At 38.3% G+C, this 20,390-nt stretch overlaps 1 protein-coding gene across 1 annotated transcript in view; it reads left to right on the top strand.

The window, feature by feature from the left end:
- Positions 1-427: 427 nt before the first annotated feature.
- The window catches only part of LOC307151685 (NACHT, LRR and PYD domains-containing protein 12-like), a gene marked incomplete at its 3' end in the record, with an annotated part of 192,021 nt that continues 172,058 nt past the window's right edge, over positions 428-20,390 (top strand). Inside the window, exons 1-6 of the mRNA XM_079859800.1 lie at positions 428-1,507; positions 9,869-9,997; positions 10,147-10,269; positions 10,466-10,618; positions 10,805-10,939; positions 11,020-11,197. Coding sequence (XP_079715926.1) covers positions 1,364-1,507; positions 9,869-9,997; positions 10,147-10,269; positions 10,466-10,618; positions 10,805-10,939; positions 11,020-11,197 — 862 coding nt within the window. The 5' untranslated portion in view covers positions 428-1,363. The remainder of the gene's footprint in view (positions 1,508-9,868; positions 9,998-10,146; positions 10,270-10,465; positions 10,619-10,804; positions 10,940-11,019; positions 11,198-20,390) is intronic.

The raw sequence follows: 20,390 nt of genomic DNA on the forward strand, positions 1-20,390 counted from the left end.
AGTTTGTAAGAGACATTTCAGGTTGGATGTATTTAATAAACTGAGCGAAGCCTATTCATCTGTTAATATGAAACGCGACTTGGCCATTTTAATTAAAGCTACAGCACATCTTGTACAACTTAAACCCTTGGTAGCTAGGTAACGATAAACAAACTGAAAGACCGCAATTCCTGATTTCGCTTTCGTTCACTAAACAAAGACTATGGAAATTAAACATTACTTTTCCATCAAAAAACGTGTCGTAAAAAACATAACATTAGATTTAAGACCTAAGTTCGCTAGCTAGTTCTGTGCCTGCCTGTGTGCGCTATGGTGCGCGCCGCTGACCCTGGTCGACGAGAACCCGCATGAGAGATGTGACGCAGGACGTAACCCCGCCCCCCCGGGCGAGATGCCCCAATATTTATGAATCCCCATGCTGTTGTTTACATCCGAGTACCTCCAATATGGCCGCGCATCCGGGTAACTGACCAAATCGTGACGTAGGTGAAAACCCTCTACAGGCTTTTTGTTTCAAAAACATTTGACATTATTTTACTTCCATAGCATTCAGAGTGGAAAGTCTACATGTAGACAGGATCTACTAGATGAAATTAATCAACTCGTTTTTACAATAAACCAACAGAGCATAAGCGTAGGATTTATATGTGTTCCTGCACACAAAGGAGTGGAGGGGAACGAGAAGGCAGACATGCTGGCGAAGGAAGCTGTTACATCAGAACTGGTCGAACTGGATATCAAATTAAGCAGGTCAGAAATGCAAAGTTTTATTAAGGACAAAATTAACAGAATGTGGCAGGAGAGATGCAAGGAGGGAAAAGGCATGTATAACATACACAAAGAGGTTACAGCTAGTAAAATCAGTGGATTGGAAAGGCAGGACGAAACATGGTTTACAAAATGGTCTAGATTGTACACAATACACCAGATAAAGGGAAAATATGAAGAGAGCGGTAAAGAAAGAATTAACAATGGAAAATTTATTGAGTATAACCAACACACAGTCTACAGTTAGGGCAGTTATACATTTTCTTAAAGAAACCCAACTTCTGGAGGTTGAGGAGCTCAGGGTGGAAGCTGGAGGAGCTGAACACGCAGCGCCAGCTGAAGCTTGGGCTGTTAAATTTTTTTTTTGAATGATGACGTCCCAAAGTGATCACACCTCAGCCCAGTAGATGGCGGTAATGCACAATGATTGCAAGCTGCCAATAAAATGTACAGAAGAAGAAGAAAAAGCAGACACTGAGGGGAACAGGAATTCCGTTAGGGAGGGCACAGAATCGACTGCTAGATGACATCGCTTCGCTGCTCTCCTGTAACAAAGAGTCATTTCTCGCTGTCTGTGGGGTTTTAATCAGCAACCATGAGCAGCACACAATCTTACACACGCTTCGGGGACGAAGAATACAGAAACTGGTTGAAAACAACGGAGAGTCTTTACTTACTGAGGAACTGCATTAAGGACTATATTGAAGAGGAAACCAAAACTTATCACAACGATATGAAGGTAAACTGTAAATGCAAAGCCAATGTAACGTTAAACAATCGGAATAGCCTTCTTTATCGTTTCACTGTATTCACCTTATTTTTAACGGAAATACGGACGCAGCCAGTTGACGGCATGGTTGACGGTATTTTGTGCGAGACTTCCGGTCAGGCACTTCCGGTCACTTTAACTCACTTTTCACCGTAGCGGTTAATCAAACAAGTGTTCGTAACAAGCGGCAATCTCCCCGTCTCTCTTGAAACCAACACGGAAGTGAGTTAAACTGCAATTCACTGACTGGCCGCTTGAGGCTGGCTGCAGAAGTGAGTCTTCGTGATCCCATGTTTCAAACTTTAGTTAGTGTGTTAGAGTATAAATAATATCTGTAAAATTATAAAGCTCAAAGTTCAATGCCAAGCGAGATATTTTATTTAACAGAAGTTTACTACAACGAACGGCTGGATTGGACTTTCTTGTCCTCTCAGTCGTTATCCTGTACACTCATTGCACGCGCAAATGCGGCAGCGCGCGCTGTGTATCGCCTCACTGTATATAAAGTGCAAAATAAACTACGAGCATGCAACGCCGTTACGTTGTAAATTACACGAAAAGTAATGTAGGTAGGCTATGATTTTCATTCTATTCACCAGGAGCAGTTTCCATGGTTCATTAACAGTTCTTGTTAGTATTGTGTAGCCTATTCACCACGGTTACTATCGTTTCCATATTAACCCAAAAATGCCACTTTATTTTTCTATTTTTAAATTACTGTAGTGGCTCATACCAACATTGCATTGACATAAACTAGTTTGGGACTGCCATTTAATAGCTTTAGCATAGACCTAATGTTTATTTATTACTAGTCTTTACTATTAGTCATATTCTTACAATTTATGTTAAGCAAAGGGGGACAGTACTTGTGTGTGTGGAAATAGCCGGTTTCAATAAAACTACTTGTGACATGTCATATTTGGCTTTTACTTTGACTGAACATTTGCTCTCACTTTGCGGAAAAAATATTGGGATATATATCATATATCGATATTCAGCATAAATATATCGGGATAGGACTTTTGGTCCATATCGCCCAGCCCTAGTTTCATTGTTGGGACTAAAAACCTAAAACTGGAAGCCATAAAAGACCACGAATCATCCAAATGCCACATCCAGGTAAAAATGAGAAACATATAAAAGAGAAAGAGTAAGAGAGAAAGAGAAAATGTCAGTATTTCATTGAGACTTGAGATTAAATAAACTGCTTAAGTATTGTAGATCTTGTAGTATTAATTTTCACATGCAGGTACACATTGTCGGTTAAAAACAAGAAAGTGGCTGGTAAAAACATTGAGTGGCTGTTAGATTTTGAAATCAACCAGCCACAGTGGCCAGTGGACAAAAAAGTTAATTTCCATCCCTGGTAAAAACGTATAATAGCTGTAATAGTAAAAGTTTTCCAGATAGTTCTACATGTAATGCCAGATATTTCATATGCAAGCATGTCAGCCAATCACAGCAGAGGGCGTTTACACTGAAGTCTCACAGCAGACACGCCCCTTCAAACAGAGCGTTCTATTCAGGGGATGAAATCAGGCTAGGAAATATGCCTTTTACTTCTAAATTATTACAATTTTTGATCTAAAAAACATACTAACATTATAAGGGCACCCCAGGAAACATTTTAAAATAATAAAATAATCCATGGAATGGGACCTTTAAAATTACCAATTTTACAGCAGAAAAAAACATGTTTACAACCTGGTTCTCTCTGTGGCTTTGGTCTAGCTAATCTTGCCCTTCATAACAACTGTGAGGGGGGTAAATTTTTTTATAACTCATCCGTTTTGTTGATTAATATTTAAAGTTCTGCATAATTAAGGGTGTGGCCACTTGAGTGACAGATGGATTCCCGCTGATGTCAATGCTAGCCGTCACTTCACCTCAGCAAATGTTAGCTGCTGAACTTGCCATCTCTGCAGTGTTTTGTGTTTTTTTTTCCAGGATTATTTCATACAATTTAATACACCCATTACTTCGCCCACGGCTTAGGATTCCGTCGTTGTCGTCCGAGAGAACAACCAGCGCTGTATTTCAGTTGTTTTCCTCTGTGAACATGCACTAATGGATGTCTGACAATTTCGTTGCTTTTTGGAGTTTGCAGATTTAAAAACGTCAATAAAGGCTCGTTCGTTCTGCTCTCACGGAACAGATGGATTATAATATGCTTATGTACCGTCAGATGAAATCCTGCAGGTGTCGGCGCTTTCTCTGTTCATGCTATAAATGCACATCTTTGAATGAGCGCGGATTTCTAGCGCATTTCCTTGAACTTCATAGGCAATATATCTATTATAATAATAATTAATATCTATGGTTTAACCCATTTGAGAGGCGGCCAAAATCAGAATTTAAAATGGACTGAATAATAAGCTCTCTATGAACTTGAGCGATGCCGTGTTGACGGACCATAGACTATAAAAAAAGAGTGACTGACATGTAATGTTATGCACATAAATCACTGTCACACACACTCTCAGAATAATATTAAGTTACTGTATAATACATTTTCAACTAGCAGAATCACGATACACAGTCTCACTTGTAGCCATGTCTTTTAACTATTGTAATATTTCGAAGGGCAAAAATAGGAACTTTTAATTGGCTTTACATCATCAACTGTCACTTTAGCGCGAGGCCCTGTGCAGTCGCAGTCAGACTTGTTACTGTCAGTAGCATAACGTTATAACATTACCTCCCTAGCCTGAGTTAACTCGATCACGTCGAGCTAGGTGATTTCAGATAGCCAGGCTCCTCAGCTCCACTCACGCCTGTTTGCCTATTTGCCCATTTTCTGTTATCCGAGGCCGAGTCCCAATTCGCCTACTTATACTACGACCTAAAAGTATGTACTTTTTTTGTGATGAATAAGTACATACTTTTGAGTGTGTAGCAAAAAAGTATGCACGTTCTGGGACATACTTCGATGACGTCATGCAACGTGAACTTGAACGTGGTTGACTAGTTACGCACACCTCGACTGTTAACAAAACATTTAACATTTCATTCATTCTTATATATCCAATATAATTTTATTTACTATTCCCATCTTTTTTTCCACAATACTTTTACAATGTGTTTACCAAATTGAGGAGTGAAGCAGGGCGTCGTCGTAGATCAACCAAACGCAGGTCGTTTGTGAGGCGGCTGGTTCTGACGTTCATGTGCAAATGTGTGTAACGAAAGCTAGCGCTACTTATTTTCTGAGTTAAAATATTTTAAGTTTATAGTGTAACTATTGTTTAACGTATTTTATACTTAATCTTATACTTATGTATAATACTTAAAAATACCCCGATGAAAATGAACCATGCTTTTACTATAGTAAAAGTGTAGTAACCATGTTTCTTTGGTTGGACTGATAAAGTTAACATATGTACAGCCACAGTATTACTACAAATAAGTCAGACAGAAACATCAAAAGAAATACATAAAAAAAGACACTTGCATGACACTGTACTAGAGCCTTTTTATTTATTGTTTTGTAGCCTGCAATGAGGCGCTCAGTATCTTCATCGGACCCTACAAGATAAACACGGTACTTTTTTGGCACAACATAAACCCATTAATATTACGAGACAATAAAATATAACTTAAATTAGGGTTAAACATTTGAATTCTTACACTTAAAAACTGAGGGCGCATCTCCGTTGCTGCATCCGACTGCCAGGTTACATCACCATCATCACCGCAAAGCTCCTCCCAGTCCCTCCCACACGCAATGGGTTGTGGGCAATATTAGCCGTTAGAGTGTGCATTGATCTGCACTTCAAATTCTAACCGGAAATAGTAGACCATCCGGGTATCTTTGGAATACTCATTTCAACATACTATGATTTGTGACGTACTTATTCTAGTTTCGCATACTATTTAGGACGGATAGTATGCGAATTGGGACTCAGCACGAGTGACGCAAGGCCAAGATGGCAACGGCCGGCTCCGCCCACTTTAGGCTTCAAAAATGCTCTTCAGAATCCTACGGGTGACGTCACGGACACTACGTCCATATTTTTTTACAGTCTATGGTTCGTAACAACTAACTCATCGTTATGCTTCGAGAACACCGGGATTGTTTGTGCAGTTAGAAGCTGTCATAATAACTGGTAACGTTACAAAAGAAAGATTTACTTGGACCAGGAGTGTTTTAATCATCGAAATCATTGACATTTTAGTCATCAGGCGCCCTACGACCGGCGACACATTGGCTGCGTGGCGTGGCGTTTCTGTTGCGTGGTGTTTTCCATGTCTTTGCACACCAGAAACGTGTCTGACTTGGCGCTGCTTTGCTAGGTGACATATAGATATTGATAAGCCTCACTGGTGATATATTCGACATATGGGGAGAGAGTTGTGGAAGGCCTATACTTCATATTAAACATAAAAATATAGCAGCAAAGACAACGTCGGCAGTGTTGACAGCAAAATAGGCTATAGAATATTTCGTTCTGTATTGACAGATGCAGTAGGCTATTTGAAAATCGATAATATTTTTTAAAAATTACATTTATATCTGCATTTATGTCAAAACCTAAACTTTCAAACATCAAAATGTCATTTATTATGTATGTCAATATGACATACAAACATCACCACAGATATTTTAGTCCAGCGTTGGCTCGACTGTGTTTAGGGCGGGGCTGAAGAAGCCAGCAAAGTTTTGGCACGCTGCCAGTTAGATGCATGAGTGTTTTCAACCAGGTCCGGTACCCGACCTGAGTGAGGCGGGGCTTTAGTTCTTTGTTGTATTCATCTGCTACGGCATGTGTAACATTTTTCTGTCTACTCTGCATAATCCTTCGCAATCGATATCGTTAGTAGCCCAGGGAAGCGAGGAAACGGAAGTGCTGCACAAAAAACAGAAATTGGACCCATATTTACTTACGCGTTCGAAAATAAGGTGAATACATGTGTTAAATAAAATACAAATAATCACCCAATGTAATGAGTAGGGGGAGGCTGCAGACCTGGAGCCGGTAGATATACGCCCAAGGCAGTTCCTTATGCGTCCAGTAAGGGGAAGCTGTACAGCGACACGAATTGAGATATATTAAATTATCTGCTAAAGTTATTGTTGTTTAGCAATGAAGCAACATTTATTATTTATAAACGATTAGCTTGATAGAGCTAAAGGTTGTGGACGGTCAGGTTGATGTTCTGTCTGACTTAAACTTAGCTAAGCACGTGTAAGTTTAGCTGCCCTAGTCCTCTCTACTCACTTTCAAAATTAATTTTCTTTTGAATTTTTTTTTTGTTGCCTGTCTTTATCTTGCGTGAGATGGCCTCTTCTGGTAAGACTATGTTTACTCCTTTCTGGTTTGAGTTGTTTCTTATAAATGAGATTTATATCTAAATTCTAATTTATATCTAAATATACATTCATCTTAAAATAGCTTACTGATCTGGACTAAAATGTAGGCTGTGTGCACTTAAAGGAGAAGTTCACTTTTAAAATGAAATTCTGTCATCATATACTCACCCTCATGTTGTTTCAAAGCTGTATGAATTTCTTTCTTATGCTGAACAGAAAGGAAGATCTTTAGAAGAATATCAGTAGCCAGACAGTTTTTGGGTCCCATTGACTTCCATAGTATATTTTTTTCCTACTATGGAAGTCATTGGGACCCAAAAACTGTCTGGTTACTGATATTCTTCTAAAGATCTTCCTTTCTGTTCAGCATAAGAAAGAAATTCATACAGCTTTGAAACAACATGAGGGTGAGTATATGATGACAGAATTTCATTTTAAAAGTGAACTTCTCCTTTAATGTGGGATTTATCATACTCAGTCTTTACCAACTTCTCTTTAACTTGCATCCCATAAAGGTGTGTGTGTTTGCTTTAGCTACTTAAGGAAATGAAAATTTCTCTCTCTCTCTAAACTTGTATAAACTATAATAAACACCCATCTCTTTTTTTTAACTGCATTCCAAACCAATAGCTTCTCTAGTAAATAAATGACTTACAGAGACATACATGGACATGTTTTTAATGTCAATTTCAATTTGCTCTGCACAGTTCATCATCAGTGGCCAAAAGAAATCAAAGTGTCTTGACACTTTTTCCAAAAGTGTTCCACCAACAAGTGCCTGTGCCGTTGTACTTTAAAGATCAGGAGCAAATTGATGCAATCCACACTCACCTGACATAAATTCTGGGCCACACACACACACACACACACACACACACACACACACACACACACACTGTGACAATATCAAATTCACCATGGATGTCCTTTTGACATAAAAAAAAAAAAAAGAAATACCCACAGATATGAAACTCAAATTAAAAAGGCAGTTTGTGTTCACTTTCTTTTATGTCGTCTGTGACTCTTATGTGGGTCTACAGTGATTCTGCAGGGTCTCCAATAAGTCTTATCTCAGTTGCTTTGATGCATTTCTCAGATCACAACTGAAATCACATCATCTTGTCACTTGTGCAAATCATAAAAGCAATTTCTCATTATTTTATACAAATTGCAAATGGTTCAGTACATTCATGAAATTGATAATGTACAACTGTCTGCTGTTTCCTACATTATCAACTCTTTATGTCATGTTGATCAAAATATAGGCCTGTTATACTAGTTCCCTGTTGAATAGTCATACTTCTCAAAACATAGGCATTAGTTCCTTGCATAAGTCATTAAATGCAAAATGGTTGACTATATAAAGTAAACTGTCAAGCATGTTTTCAATACATTTCTATTAGACTTTATTTTGTAAATGTGTCCTGAATTGATGAATTGCAGAGGTGTATTTAGAATTTCACTAATGAAGGAAATAATGAATTGATAAATTAGGAAGCAGCAAGGCAATTCATAATCAATTGCATGAATTTACCAAAGCATTGGCAATTTGTTCAAAAGTAGTTATGAGAATTTCAGTAGTGATCTGAGAAATGTACCAAAGCAACTGTGATAAATTAAGTATTCAAGAATTTTATACACAATTTAACAGTGAAGTCCTGCTGCGTGTGAATTTGACAAGACCAAATTCACCATGGATGTCCTTTTTTTAAAAATGTTTTAAAAAATTGTTTAATCAGTGAGCAGAAACACTTTGACAGGAGGATAGAAAAACAGTTAAAGAAGAGTGGCAAGCCATAGGGGAGTCATCTACAGGAGTCATCATCATAATTCATAAATGGTGTTGATAAATGATGTTTTTGTGAACAACAATATTGTCTATTTCTTCTAAATGGCCCTTGGAATTTTAGAAAAGGGTTAAATTGTGTTTGTCTTCATAAAATGCTATGTAGGACACGGTTTTGTGGCTGTATGATGACCAATTGTAAATAGTACAGTAGATATTTAATCGAGGATCCATATGATTACACAGTGCTGTATGTCTAATAGGCTAAATATGGTTAATATCTAAATGTAACTTTATATAAATTCACAACAACATATTTCACTCAGTCTCCTGTATATAAAAATATTCTATATTATAAAAATATATTCAATATTCAATGAACTATTCTACAGTAGGTCATATATAACTATTCTACAGTAGGTCATATATAACTATTCTACAGTAGGTCATATATAACTATTCTACAGTAGGTCATATATCATTACTTGTCATCTGATCCAACTATGTCTATTATTCATTTTTTAATTCACAAAAACAAATAGTCTTCTGTAGGAGTGAAGAGAGTGAAGCCCAACTGAATATCTACAGATATTTTAATCCATAGTGCAGATCTACACTGTAACGTTTATATTTAAATTAACAAAAAAACATACAATTGGGCAAAGTCTATAAACGGGAAGGTTATTAATGTGTAAGTTTTGAGCGTCGATTTAATGGTGTTATTTCGCAGTATATCCCCCTACTGGACGTTTCAGGAACAGCAGGGGCGTAAAACTACCGGCTCCAGGTCTGCAGCCTCCCCATATAGAATGTAATGGGCTGCTGCTCTATAAAGTGTAGACAATTAGACAATGTAGAAATACAGTGCAATTCATATATTCATAAAAAGTGGATTAACACAAATAGGAATACTACAAATAGCAATACATCCATCCAGCCATCCAATAAAGCCTAACACAGGGTTCACCAATCTCGGTCCTGGAGGGCCGCTGTCCTGCAGAGTTTAGCTCCAACCAGCTCCAACACACCTGTTTGAAAGTTTCTAGTATGCCTAGTGAGACCTTGATTAGCTGGTTCAGGTGTGTTTAATTGGGGTTGGAGCTAAACTCTGCAGGACAGCGGCCCTCCAGGACCGAGATTGGTGAACCCTGGCCTAAACAAATGTCAATTAGAATCAAAGATTCTGGGAATGTCTGTACCTGTCTCTCAAACTGTGCTTTGCTGCTGCCCATAGTCTCTCTGCGAATCGTGTGAATGCTGGAAGAAAGAAATTGAGGCCAACTATAATGGGGAGAAAAACAGAATACACTGGGAAAACTGCCGGCCACATCTCTGGTCCACAGACAAGTGGGAAGTTGCCAAGGTAAGTTACTCTTCATCATAAATAACCATTGTATTATTGTAGTGTTGCAACTGAGTGCATTGACTTGATGCATATGGGGAAGTGTCAGTGAACAAAAATCAATGTCCATTACATTTTTATCTTTGTTGATTGCATGTTTCGCATGACAGGCTTATATGCCAGGTGGACACCGCGACCATCGCCAGTTTTCCCAGTTTGATGTCTCTGCCATCCTGAACTTAATAAGTTTCTGTAAACATTTCAAAAACATCCCAGGCAATTGTGTGAGAGATGTAAGTATTCTGAAATGCAAATATCCTGTTTTTCCCTTCAAATGATCATTTTCAGCATTGTTACTCTGAACTTCTATATCCATTTTAAACTTCTCAAATGCTATGTGCTATAGTATCAGTTCGGATATTCAAATTATGTAGATCTCACTGTGAGCTGGATAACACATTTTACACTTATTTCTATTCAACAATTAAGGTCATACATGTACGGAACAATGCGATGCACTCGCCTGACTTGAAAATAAGTGATAAGGACATGAAAAGTCATCGTGACACAGTCCTACAGCTGGCCAAGGAGCTCAAAGGTCAAATCCCACAACTGAAAGACTTGGAAAAGGAGATAACAGAGGTGGATGGAAAATAATGAATAATATTTTAATAAATTATTATTATTAAAATAGTATTACCATTATTAATTAATAATAATAATAATTATTATAATAGCGATTAGTATAAATGTTACACTTTACCAGTATAATTGTATTATTCATAATTCAATCCAGAACAAAATTCTTTTTTTTTTTTTTTTATGTAGTTTAATAAAATCTTGGACAGGATTTTCAATGCAGCCCCATGTGAAGTAGACGGCCAACAGGCCATGAAAGTTCTGAATCGCGAGCAGCAAGCATTGAAGGATAGGATTGAAGACTTAATCTCACAAAATGTTGAAGTAAGTAAAGTAGTAAAAGTAAAGTAGTTAAGCTTGAACTGCATCATGTTCATGTTCTAAAAACAGGACTTTATGTTAAGGGAAAGACACAAATTAAGAGTCTTCTAGACTTCATGGACCAAAACAAAGATCTCAAGGAGAAGCTGGGCAGTGAAGTGGACAAACTTAAAGAGATGCAGGCAAAAGTAGATCAACATGAGAAGAAAATCGACAACCTGGAAGATAGAGTGGAGAACCTGGAGAAGAAAGGGACACATGGTGAGAGGAAAATAACACCATTCATATTTATCTTTGATTTAGTAATTTAGCAATAGAAACATGCAATTATCTGAACATTAAAGTGTTTTTTGACCCACTTAAAGGAACACGCCGACTTTTTGGGACTTTAGCTTATTCCCCGTATCCCCCAGAGTTAGATAAGTCCATACATACCCTTCTCATCTCCATGCGTGCTGTAACGCTGTCTGACACACCCACCGCTAGCCTAGCTTAGCACAAAGACTGGCGGTAAACGGCTCCAGCTAGCATACTGCTCCCAATAAGTGACAAAATAACGCCAACATTTTCCTATTTACATGTTGTGATTTGTATAGTCACAGCGTGTACAAATAACAAGGTGGGTTGGGCATCCTTTTGATTTGAACGATTCTGATTCCGATTATTCATCTCGATTTCGGTTCTTTTCGATTCTCGATTCCGATTCTTTGAGGGGTGGAGTCAAAACCTGTCACAGGCTCATTTCACAGAGGAAAATTTTATTTTGATTTAGTTTTAGTTTTGGGAGCTGCAGCCCATGTGGCTAGACCAAAAAAACAGATTTATATACCGGTATGCAGAGCTTTCACCCTGGTCTGGACTCTCTGGACATGTATAAACTAACTCAATGTATAAAAGCTCACTGGTCGCGGTTTAAAATGGTTTTAAGTTAAAAAAAGATGTTGAAATATGTTATATTTAGCATTTTATATGCAGCTAATAGCTACCTTGCTTAGCACGTATACTATAAACATTCTCTTTTCATATGAAAATACCTCAAATCGCGTTGGTCCACGTGAGATGATTGACAGCTGTACAGCGAATGAGAGAGCGCTGATATAAACTGACGCGAATCAGGAAGAGCAGAGACAGAGCTCGGTGTGTTCGCTGTTTGAGCTCTTCAGATCGCATAATGCAGTGGAAAATGAATAGTAATGTTCGATGACAGAATGTATGATGACTGTGATGTACAAACATGTGATGATAAATAATTATTTCTCCAAATATGCGCACCATTGGATTAAGAGCCCTGGCGAATGCTGTTGCATGTATGTGAACACAAATAAACCGGAGAAGACGTGAATGACTGCTTTTTATGAGTGATGATTTCTATTCAAAATAACAAACATTAGAGATTAATTTTTTTGCGCTCCTGGCAATGTTACTAACGTAAGGGTTGCCCGAGGAGGACGAGACAGTGGACCGGCGCTCAGAGACAGTGGACACATGTCGAACACGCTACACTCCTTGTTAATTTTGTACACCATGCAGGCGTAGGTGTTTAGTCATATTTGTAGTGTATCCGCCCGTGCAAGAAATAAGTTTGTCACATGTGTTGCACTCTGCCGAGTGCCGACTCAGGCTTTTTTAAGGTGAAATAAAGCCACACTTTTGAGCGCCGCTTACCGTGCTCCATGGCTGCAACAGAACAAGCGCGGCAAGCACTTCCGGAAATCCAGTGGCCACTATGGAAACCAAAACTTGCGCGTTTGGAACCGATAATCGGAATCGAAAACAAATTTTCTAAACGATTCCAATGGCATCGTTATTTTTAAAACGGTTCCCAGTTGAAACCGGTTCTCGATGCTCAGCCCTACACATGAGACACAGCCATCTTCTAACCGTAAACATACTGTGGGAACTATATTCTCAGAAGGCGAAGCACTGCTACTTCTGCGGAGTGATTTACTCCAGCTCTGAGCGAACTCTCTGCTCCTCACCACAGGGCTTCTCTGGTGCTGCGAGCAAATCACTCCGCCCAAGTAGCAGTGCTTCGCCTTCTGAGAATATAGTTCCCACAGTATGTATACGGTTAGAAGATGACTGTGTCTCATGTGACCTTGTTATTTGTGCAAGCTGTGACTATACAAATCACAACATGTAAATAGGAAAATGTTGGCATTATTTTGTTACTTATTGGGAGCAGTCAGGTTTTTTATTTTTTTTACTTTTTTTTACAGATCGGGCTTTGGTCAGACTCGGGCTCATTTAACTTTTCTCCTTTCATCGTGCCCATAATATACGTGCAGAGCGCAGGCTAATATATGAAATGTTGTTATATTGCTAATATTGTAAATATGCAACGCAATATGCGATCACCCGTGTGCAATGCATTAGGTGACAGTTGACCATGCAGAGCATCAGGGAGAAGTTGGAGCGTGGGGAGTTACTAAAAGTTCCCAATACTTCAGGAAAAGCTGCATTTCGAAAGAGTTTTGATTTGATTACCACAACAAACAATGAGCCTGAAGCCTTCAACAGTGGATGCTATTCTTTTTCTTCACAACACTCGCGAATAAACAGTGAATGAGCCTGATTTTTTTTCTTTATTATATTTTTATTATTTAACGTTAGCCAGGTGGCGAAGAGTTCTTTGAAACGTTGTTCTTCAGTAAAGTTACTTAACATCTAAAAAAGGTAGGCTGTAAATCTTTATTTGCTGCTGGATCACATTTGGCCATATAATATTCTTTACTGCATGCTTATGCTTCTCTGTAATGGACAGTCTGGATTAATATTTGTGGGCATAATTGTTGATGGTGGTAGTTATGTTTGAGGCCTATAATAAAATTTTACCTAGTAGTGTGTGTGTGTGTGTGTGTGTGCGCATCTAGCAGAGACAGTGCGCATCAGAGAGCGTGCGTCATAGAGAGCTTAAAGGGGTGGTTCAGGATTTTGGGCATCAGACCTCATTTCCAAGTTAGCCTGGGTGTTATTTATCAGTGGAGACAGTTTTGAAAAATTTTCATCCAGTCTTTCCAGTTGCATAGTTCGCTGGTGCTAGGCTAGCGCAAGTCAACGGTAACTGCTAGCCTGCCATTAAAAACAGGTTTACCCACTCCACAGTACACCAAAATCAAATAAATCATAACGCCAGAGTATCGATGTAAATGTCTGTTGAGAGAATAATGTTAGAAATCAAACTACCCTTTCATCGCATTGCAATAGTTATACTTTGTTCCCTGTATTTATTAGCACAGTCTACAGCAGCGACGGAGTGATATTAAGTTACCTAGGCAACCGAGACTACTACTAGCTAGCTAGACGTCCCGACTGTAGTGCACTTCTGTTCTGTGTTTACTGTTCGGCGCAGTACTAACCGGAGCAAAGTAAAATTCCGCCGCTGCTGAGAAACTAGTCCCTGTAAATGTAAGTATGTAAAGTAAAGTATGTAAATGTAAAGTATAACTATTGCAATGCGATGAAAGTGTAGTTTGATTTCTAACATTATTCTCTCAACAGACATTTACATCAGTAGTCTGGCGTTATGATTTATTTGATTTTGGTGTACTGTGGAGTGGGTAAAACTATTTTTAATGGCAGGCTAGCAGTTACCGTTGACTTGCGCTAGCCTAGCACCAGCGAACTATGCAACCTGAAGGACTGGATGAAAATTTTTCTAAACTGTCTCCACTGATAAATAACACCCAGGCTAACTTGGAAATGAGGTACAATGTCCAAAATCCTGAACCACACCTTTGAAGTGATATTGATGTTGGTCTCGAGTCGGGTTCGGGCTGAAAAATTGTAGACGTTTTTGGGCTGGGGCCGGATTAGGGCTTGAACACCACGGGCCAGGTCTTAGGCCCCGTCCACACCAGCGTTTTAGCTGCGTATTAGAATTGATCTCCGTCCACATTAATCTGATGGTTTACGGGGGATTTTGGGACCCCAAATGACTTTTGCTCAAATTAAAAAAAATGTTCCCTTTGTCCAAATGGTATGAAACCTTCTACGGCTCTCAACACTTTCTAGATCTACAAAAAAAAAAAAAATTGGAATTATATCTGTTTTTATGTTAGCGTGACAAAAATTGTGACACTCGTGGTCTTCGGGGTCTCTGGAGACCCCGCAATCAAAATAGACAAAATTCATCATCAAAATCAGAAAAAACGCAGAACACATCGACAGAAATGGCACAAATAAAGTGGCACACTTCCACCAATGCAAAAAACATCCACAATGCTAAATTATATTGCTCACAACACGCGTGTACACACACACACACACACATATAGAGGAATACATTTTTGAGACTATAAAAACTGTTCTCTTATCATTTGTAAAATAAAATCATCCAAAATGCAGTACCACCACAAAAATAAATTGGTGACACTGACACATTGAAAATGTGCACACACACACACACACACACACACACACACACTTGTAAGGCTATAATTTGTCAAATAAAATCATCCAAAATGCAGTACCACCACAAAAATAAATTGGTGACACATTGAAAATGTAAACACACACACACACACACACACACACACAAGGATACACACACAGGAACATTTGTAAGGCTATAATTTGTCAAATAAAATTATCCAAAATGCAGAACCACTACAAATATAAAGTGGTGTGGTGACACTGGCACATCGACAATGTGTACTCACACACTCTCTCTCTTTATCTCTCAGACACACACACACACACACACAATTGTGTGTGTCTAGAATCTAGAATTAGATTAAAAATAAATGATTGAAATAAATGATAAAATCTTAAGACTCCAACATTTCTCTTTGTAACAATTTGTTCAGGTTTGATTCTAATCATAATGTAACATTATTGAAAAACTGGGGTTTTTTTGGTACAAAAAAAAGCTAAACTTTGACAAAAATATTTTATTTTTGTTATAATTGTGATTTTATAATATTTAGATATGAATCCAACTTGTGAAAAGATATCTTTCAGGTAGTCTAATAGCAAATAGCATATACTGGAGCTCTATAGCCATCTAGTGGTTAAAATTATTATTTTTTATTTTAAAACTGCATTTTCCAAAAAATGGGCAAAAATTTTACATTAAACCATTTAAAATTATCCATCCCCATGAATGAAAGTTAGAAATCTGGGTCTTTTATAAAGTGAATTTTACATCAAATGCTGTTTTTTTGTAAAAAGGCTATTTAAATATTTATTTATTTATTTATAGAAATTTAAAAAATATCATAAATTCTCCAAAAACTGCACAAATGTTGAGTAAAAACATTAACAAACAGAATAAAATTACATTTGTAAAAAAAAAAAACTATTATCTTGTAACAAAATTAAATGTTATTGTCTGGGGTCTCTAGAGACCCCAAAAAACTCGAGTGTAGACATAAATAAAGACCATCAGAGGGTTAAAACGACTGAAAACGCGGATCACATGACCATTCACCAACACTGGGCATGCGCGTGCCAGTGTAAACACAACTTCATTGATAAAATTATCCCACCATGCGCTGGTTCTTCCCGGGTTAACCCAAAACCGACGCTCCATGTACGGTCGATACCACCGCTGCACACGGGAATTGTCACAGATCGCTCGAATAATAGCTTGCCTAATGTAGGCGCATGTAGGCAGTTATAGCATTGTAAAATGCAGAATTTACTTGTACAACAGCTGCTAGCAAAGATGTACGCCATGACTGATCACAATCATAGATCCGAGCGTGAGCCTCTACTACGTCATCGTTTCTAAAGTCCTCCGTTTTGACCCGTCCACACTAAAACGCCCTCCGGAGATTCAAAACGAAAAACGGGTCGGCAGCGTTTCTAAACTTCTCCGTTTTGAGTCTCCGTTTTTGCCGTTTTAGTGTGGACGGGAGGTGCAAACGTAGCAAAAGCTCGCAGTAGTGTGGACGGGGCCTTAGTTAGGGCTTGATTTTTTTGCCCCGTGCAGGGCTCTAGACAGTATGCTAGCTGTAGCCGTTTACCTCCAGTCTTTGTGCTAAGCTAGGCTAGCGGTGGGTGCGTCAGACAGAGTTACGGCACGCACGGAGATGAAAATGGTATGTATGGACTATGGACTTATCTAACTCTGGGGGATACGGTGAATAAGCTAAAGTCCCAAAAAGTCGTCATGTTCCTTTAAGTCCAATATGTAATTTCCTATTTACTTTTATTGTCTTTATAAAATATGGTCAGGGCCGGACTGGGACACAATTTCAGGCCGGGAAATCCTACACCCATCCAGGCCCATCCTATGCACCCAAATAAAATTTGGAAATATGGACAACCCTATTTTTTCCTAAATTACATTTATTGGTCTAAACTAATCCTTAGGCTGGGGCCGTGTAAAATAATTAAAGGCTTTCTCTTGAACGGTATCCTCACTTCCCTTTTCCTTCTCTTCATTTACCCTAATATATCTGTCTCTCACTTCCACCAGTATCATCAGCCTCATACACTAAGTAAAGTGGAGTACTAGTGTTATATATATATATATATATATATTTATGTATGTATATGTATGTATGTATAGAGTGTGCATATTTTTCTTGTACCTGTCTCTTCACCTGTCACTTGTTCTGGCCTCATGTTACAAACAGAACTGTCTCCACCTTGGTGTAAAACAACCACCTTATTGCAATTTGTTTGCCCAGAATCTACATTTATTTTAGTAAAAAATCTAAGTATTATATTTATGACAAAATGTTGTTGTTTTTATCTTAAAATTACTTAAATATCCAACATTTAGCAACACTATATTTCATACAATATGTAAAAAAAAAAAAAAAAATATTATTTTGCTTCTACATGTCATCTCACTCCCTGGCTGAATGTGTGATCATTGCACCACAGCTAGAGCTAGGTTGACTGTCACCACCTTCATTTGAAGAATGAAGAAAAAATGAATGAATGAAAAAAAAGGAAAGGAAAAAAGTTAAAGGTATAGCGGAGGATTTTTTTACTTCCGGGTGGAATGTCTATACTATTGGTCCTCCTAATTGTCAATCATTCTGGTGAATCAATCAAACTTTTCAAAAAGTGGAGAGGGCGGGTCTTATCTAAAATTCGGAAAGATCCTCCGCTCTACCTTTAAGACTAACAGATTCATGATTTTATAATAATCATTTTATTGAATGACGAATCCGAAAATGATCACTGGTAAAGGTATTAATAATAATAATAATAATAATAAGTTTTATTTATATAGCGCCTTTCCAGAGCTCAAGGACACTTTACAATAGACAAACAACAATAAAGGCAGTTGACAAAGACAGCAGACAGAACAACAGTAGGCAGTTGAGAGTGCAAGTACAGTAAGTGAAAATTGGGTAGATGGGGAGGCAATCAGCATAATACAGACAGATATAACTTTGGAAAAAAAAAAAAAAAAAGAAAAAAAAAATGAATTAAGAATTATAACATTCAGAAAATAGGTGAGTTTTGAGCATGGATTTGAATTCAGAGATAGTGTCAACAGAACAGAGTGATCGGGGGAGAGAGTTCCACATTTTGGGCGCAACAACACTGAATGATCTGCCCCCCATTGAAGCAAGGCGATGCCGAGGGACGACGAGAAGGCTAGAATCAGCGGATCGTAAAGAGCGAGTCGGGGTGTAGGGGAGAAGCAGGTTACAGAGATAGGGGGGAGCCAGGCCGTGCAGAGACTTAAAAGTGAGAAGGAGAATTTTGAATTTGATACGGTAAGCCACAGGAAGCCAGTGAAGATCATGCAGAATTGGGGTAATATGTGCAGAACGCTTGGTGTGGGTGAGTAGTCTGGCAGCAGAGTTTTGAATGTATTGTAATTTGGAAATGGAGCTAGCTGATAGGCCAATGAAAAGTGCATTGCAGTAATCGAGACGTGAGGTGACAAATGCATGGATGACAGTTTCAGCATCTGAGATACTGATAAAGGGACGGAGCTGAGCGATACGACGTAGATGAAAGAATGCCAATTTAGTGATTGAATTAATGTGAGAGTGGAAAGATAGATTGGAATCGAAAATTACACCAAGATTTTTAATAGTACTAGATGGTTTGATAAGAGAGCCAGCGATCTCACAGGTGAAGTTGGTAGGAATTTTATTAGTGAGTGACGGAGGTCCAGTGAAAATAATCTCAGTTTTGTCCATGTTAAGTTTTAGAAAATTTGAATGAAGCCAATCTTTTATTTCATGTACACAAGCAGAGATTTTGTCAGTTGTGAGAGATAAAGTAGATGTACAGGTAGTATATAATTGAATGTCGTCTGCGTAAAAATGATAATTAAAACCATGACGGCGGAGGATCTGACCAAGAGGTATCATATAGATTATGAATAACAATGGCCCAAGAACGGATCCCTGAGGGACACCTTGCTTCAGGGGGACAGTAGGTGAGTGAAAATTCTGAAGTGAAATGTAGAACAGTCTGTCAGAGAGATAGGAGGAAAACCAGGAAAGAGCAGCACCAGAAATACCCACATCCGAAAGGCGCGAAATGAGTAGTTGATGGGAGACCGTATCGAAGGCAGAGCTGAGGTCAAGCAGCAGGAGCATAGACAGAGAACCAGAGTCACCAGAGAGAAGCAGATCATTCAGTACCTTAACTAGTGCAGTTTCAGTACTATGCAAAGGGCGAAAACCAGACTGAAAAGGATCAAAAAGATTATTAAGTATATATATAAGTATATATATATATTAGTATATATATAAAAAAATAAAAACGCTGGCTGACAGCAGGCCAAATTTGTCGCCAGGCCACCGGGAATTCTCCCGGTGCTCCCGATGGCCAGTCCGGGCCTGGTGGATATAATGATTGAGCGTTTTGGAGAAAAAGAAGCTGTGAATAAAACACTGAACATCCTGAGGAAGATGAGCCAGAACCGGCTGGCTGAAGAGTTACAGAACAACTACACTGACTGTAATATTTTTATTTTGAAAAAAGATTATTGTTCACCAAGGCTTAATTTAATTATAAAAAATAGTTAAAATATTACAATTTAAAACTAGATTAAAAAGTAAAAAAAAAAAAAAAGTAGTTTTAAAAGCTTGAAGTTTGAAAGTTTTCAATTTGTAATAGTTTTAAGTTTTAGTTTAGTAGTTTTAAAAGCCAGCCAGCCAGATTTGTGTAATAAAAAAAATTCCATATTTAAATTAGTGATCGACCGACATATCGGGCCGATATTTGCGGGTTTTACGTGTATCGGCCGATATGCGGCTGCTGCGTTCGCCGATAGTTTTTTCCCGGCATTATTTACAGACAGGCGTCCGCCGGCAGCTCTGTGTTGCTGGAGACGCTGCAGTTCACGTGCAGCCCATGCACTGCCCCTCCCACTAGCAGAGTGCTGGAAGCCTCTTCAAGACAACGGTTAGTTTTAAACTTTCAAAGAATCTTTTACCTGTTTGACTTAGCTGAAATATTGCCATACACTTTAAAAGTGGAAACACGTTGCTTCATATGTGTGTGCAACTAAGCAAGTTTGTGGGTC

The sequence above is a fragment of the Squalius cephalus genome, assembly GCF_949319135.1.
Source record: "Squalius cephalus genome assembly, chromosome: 23".
Taxonomy (NCBI): Eukaryota; Metazoa; Chordata; class Actinopteri; order Cypriniformes; family Leuciscidae; genus Squalius; species Squalius cephalus.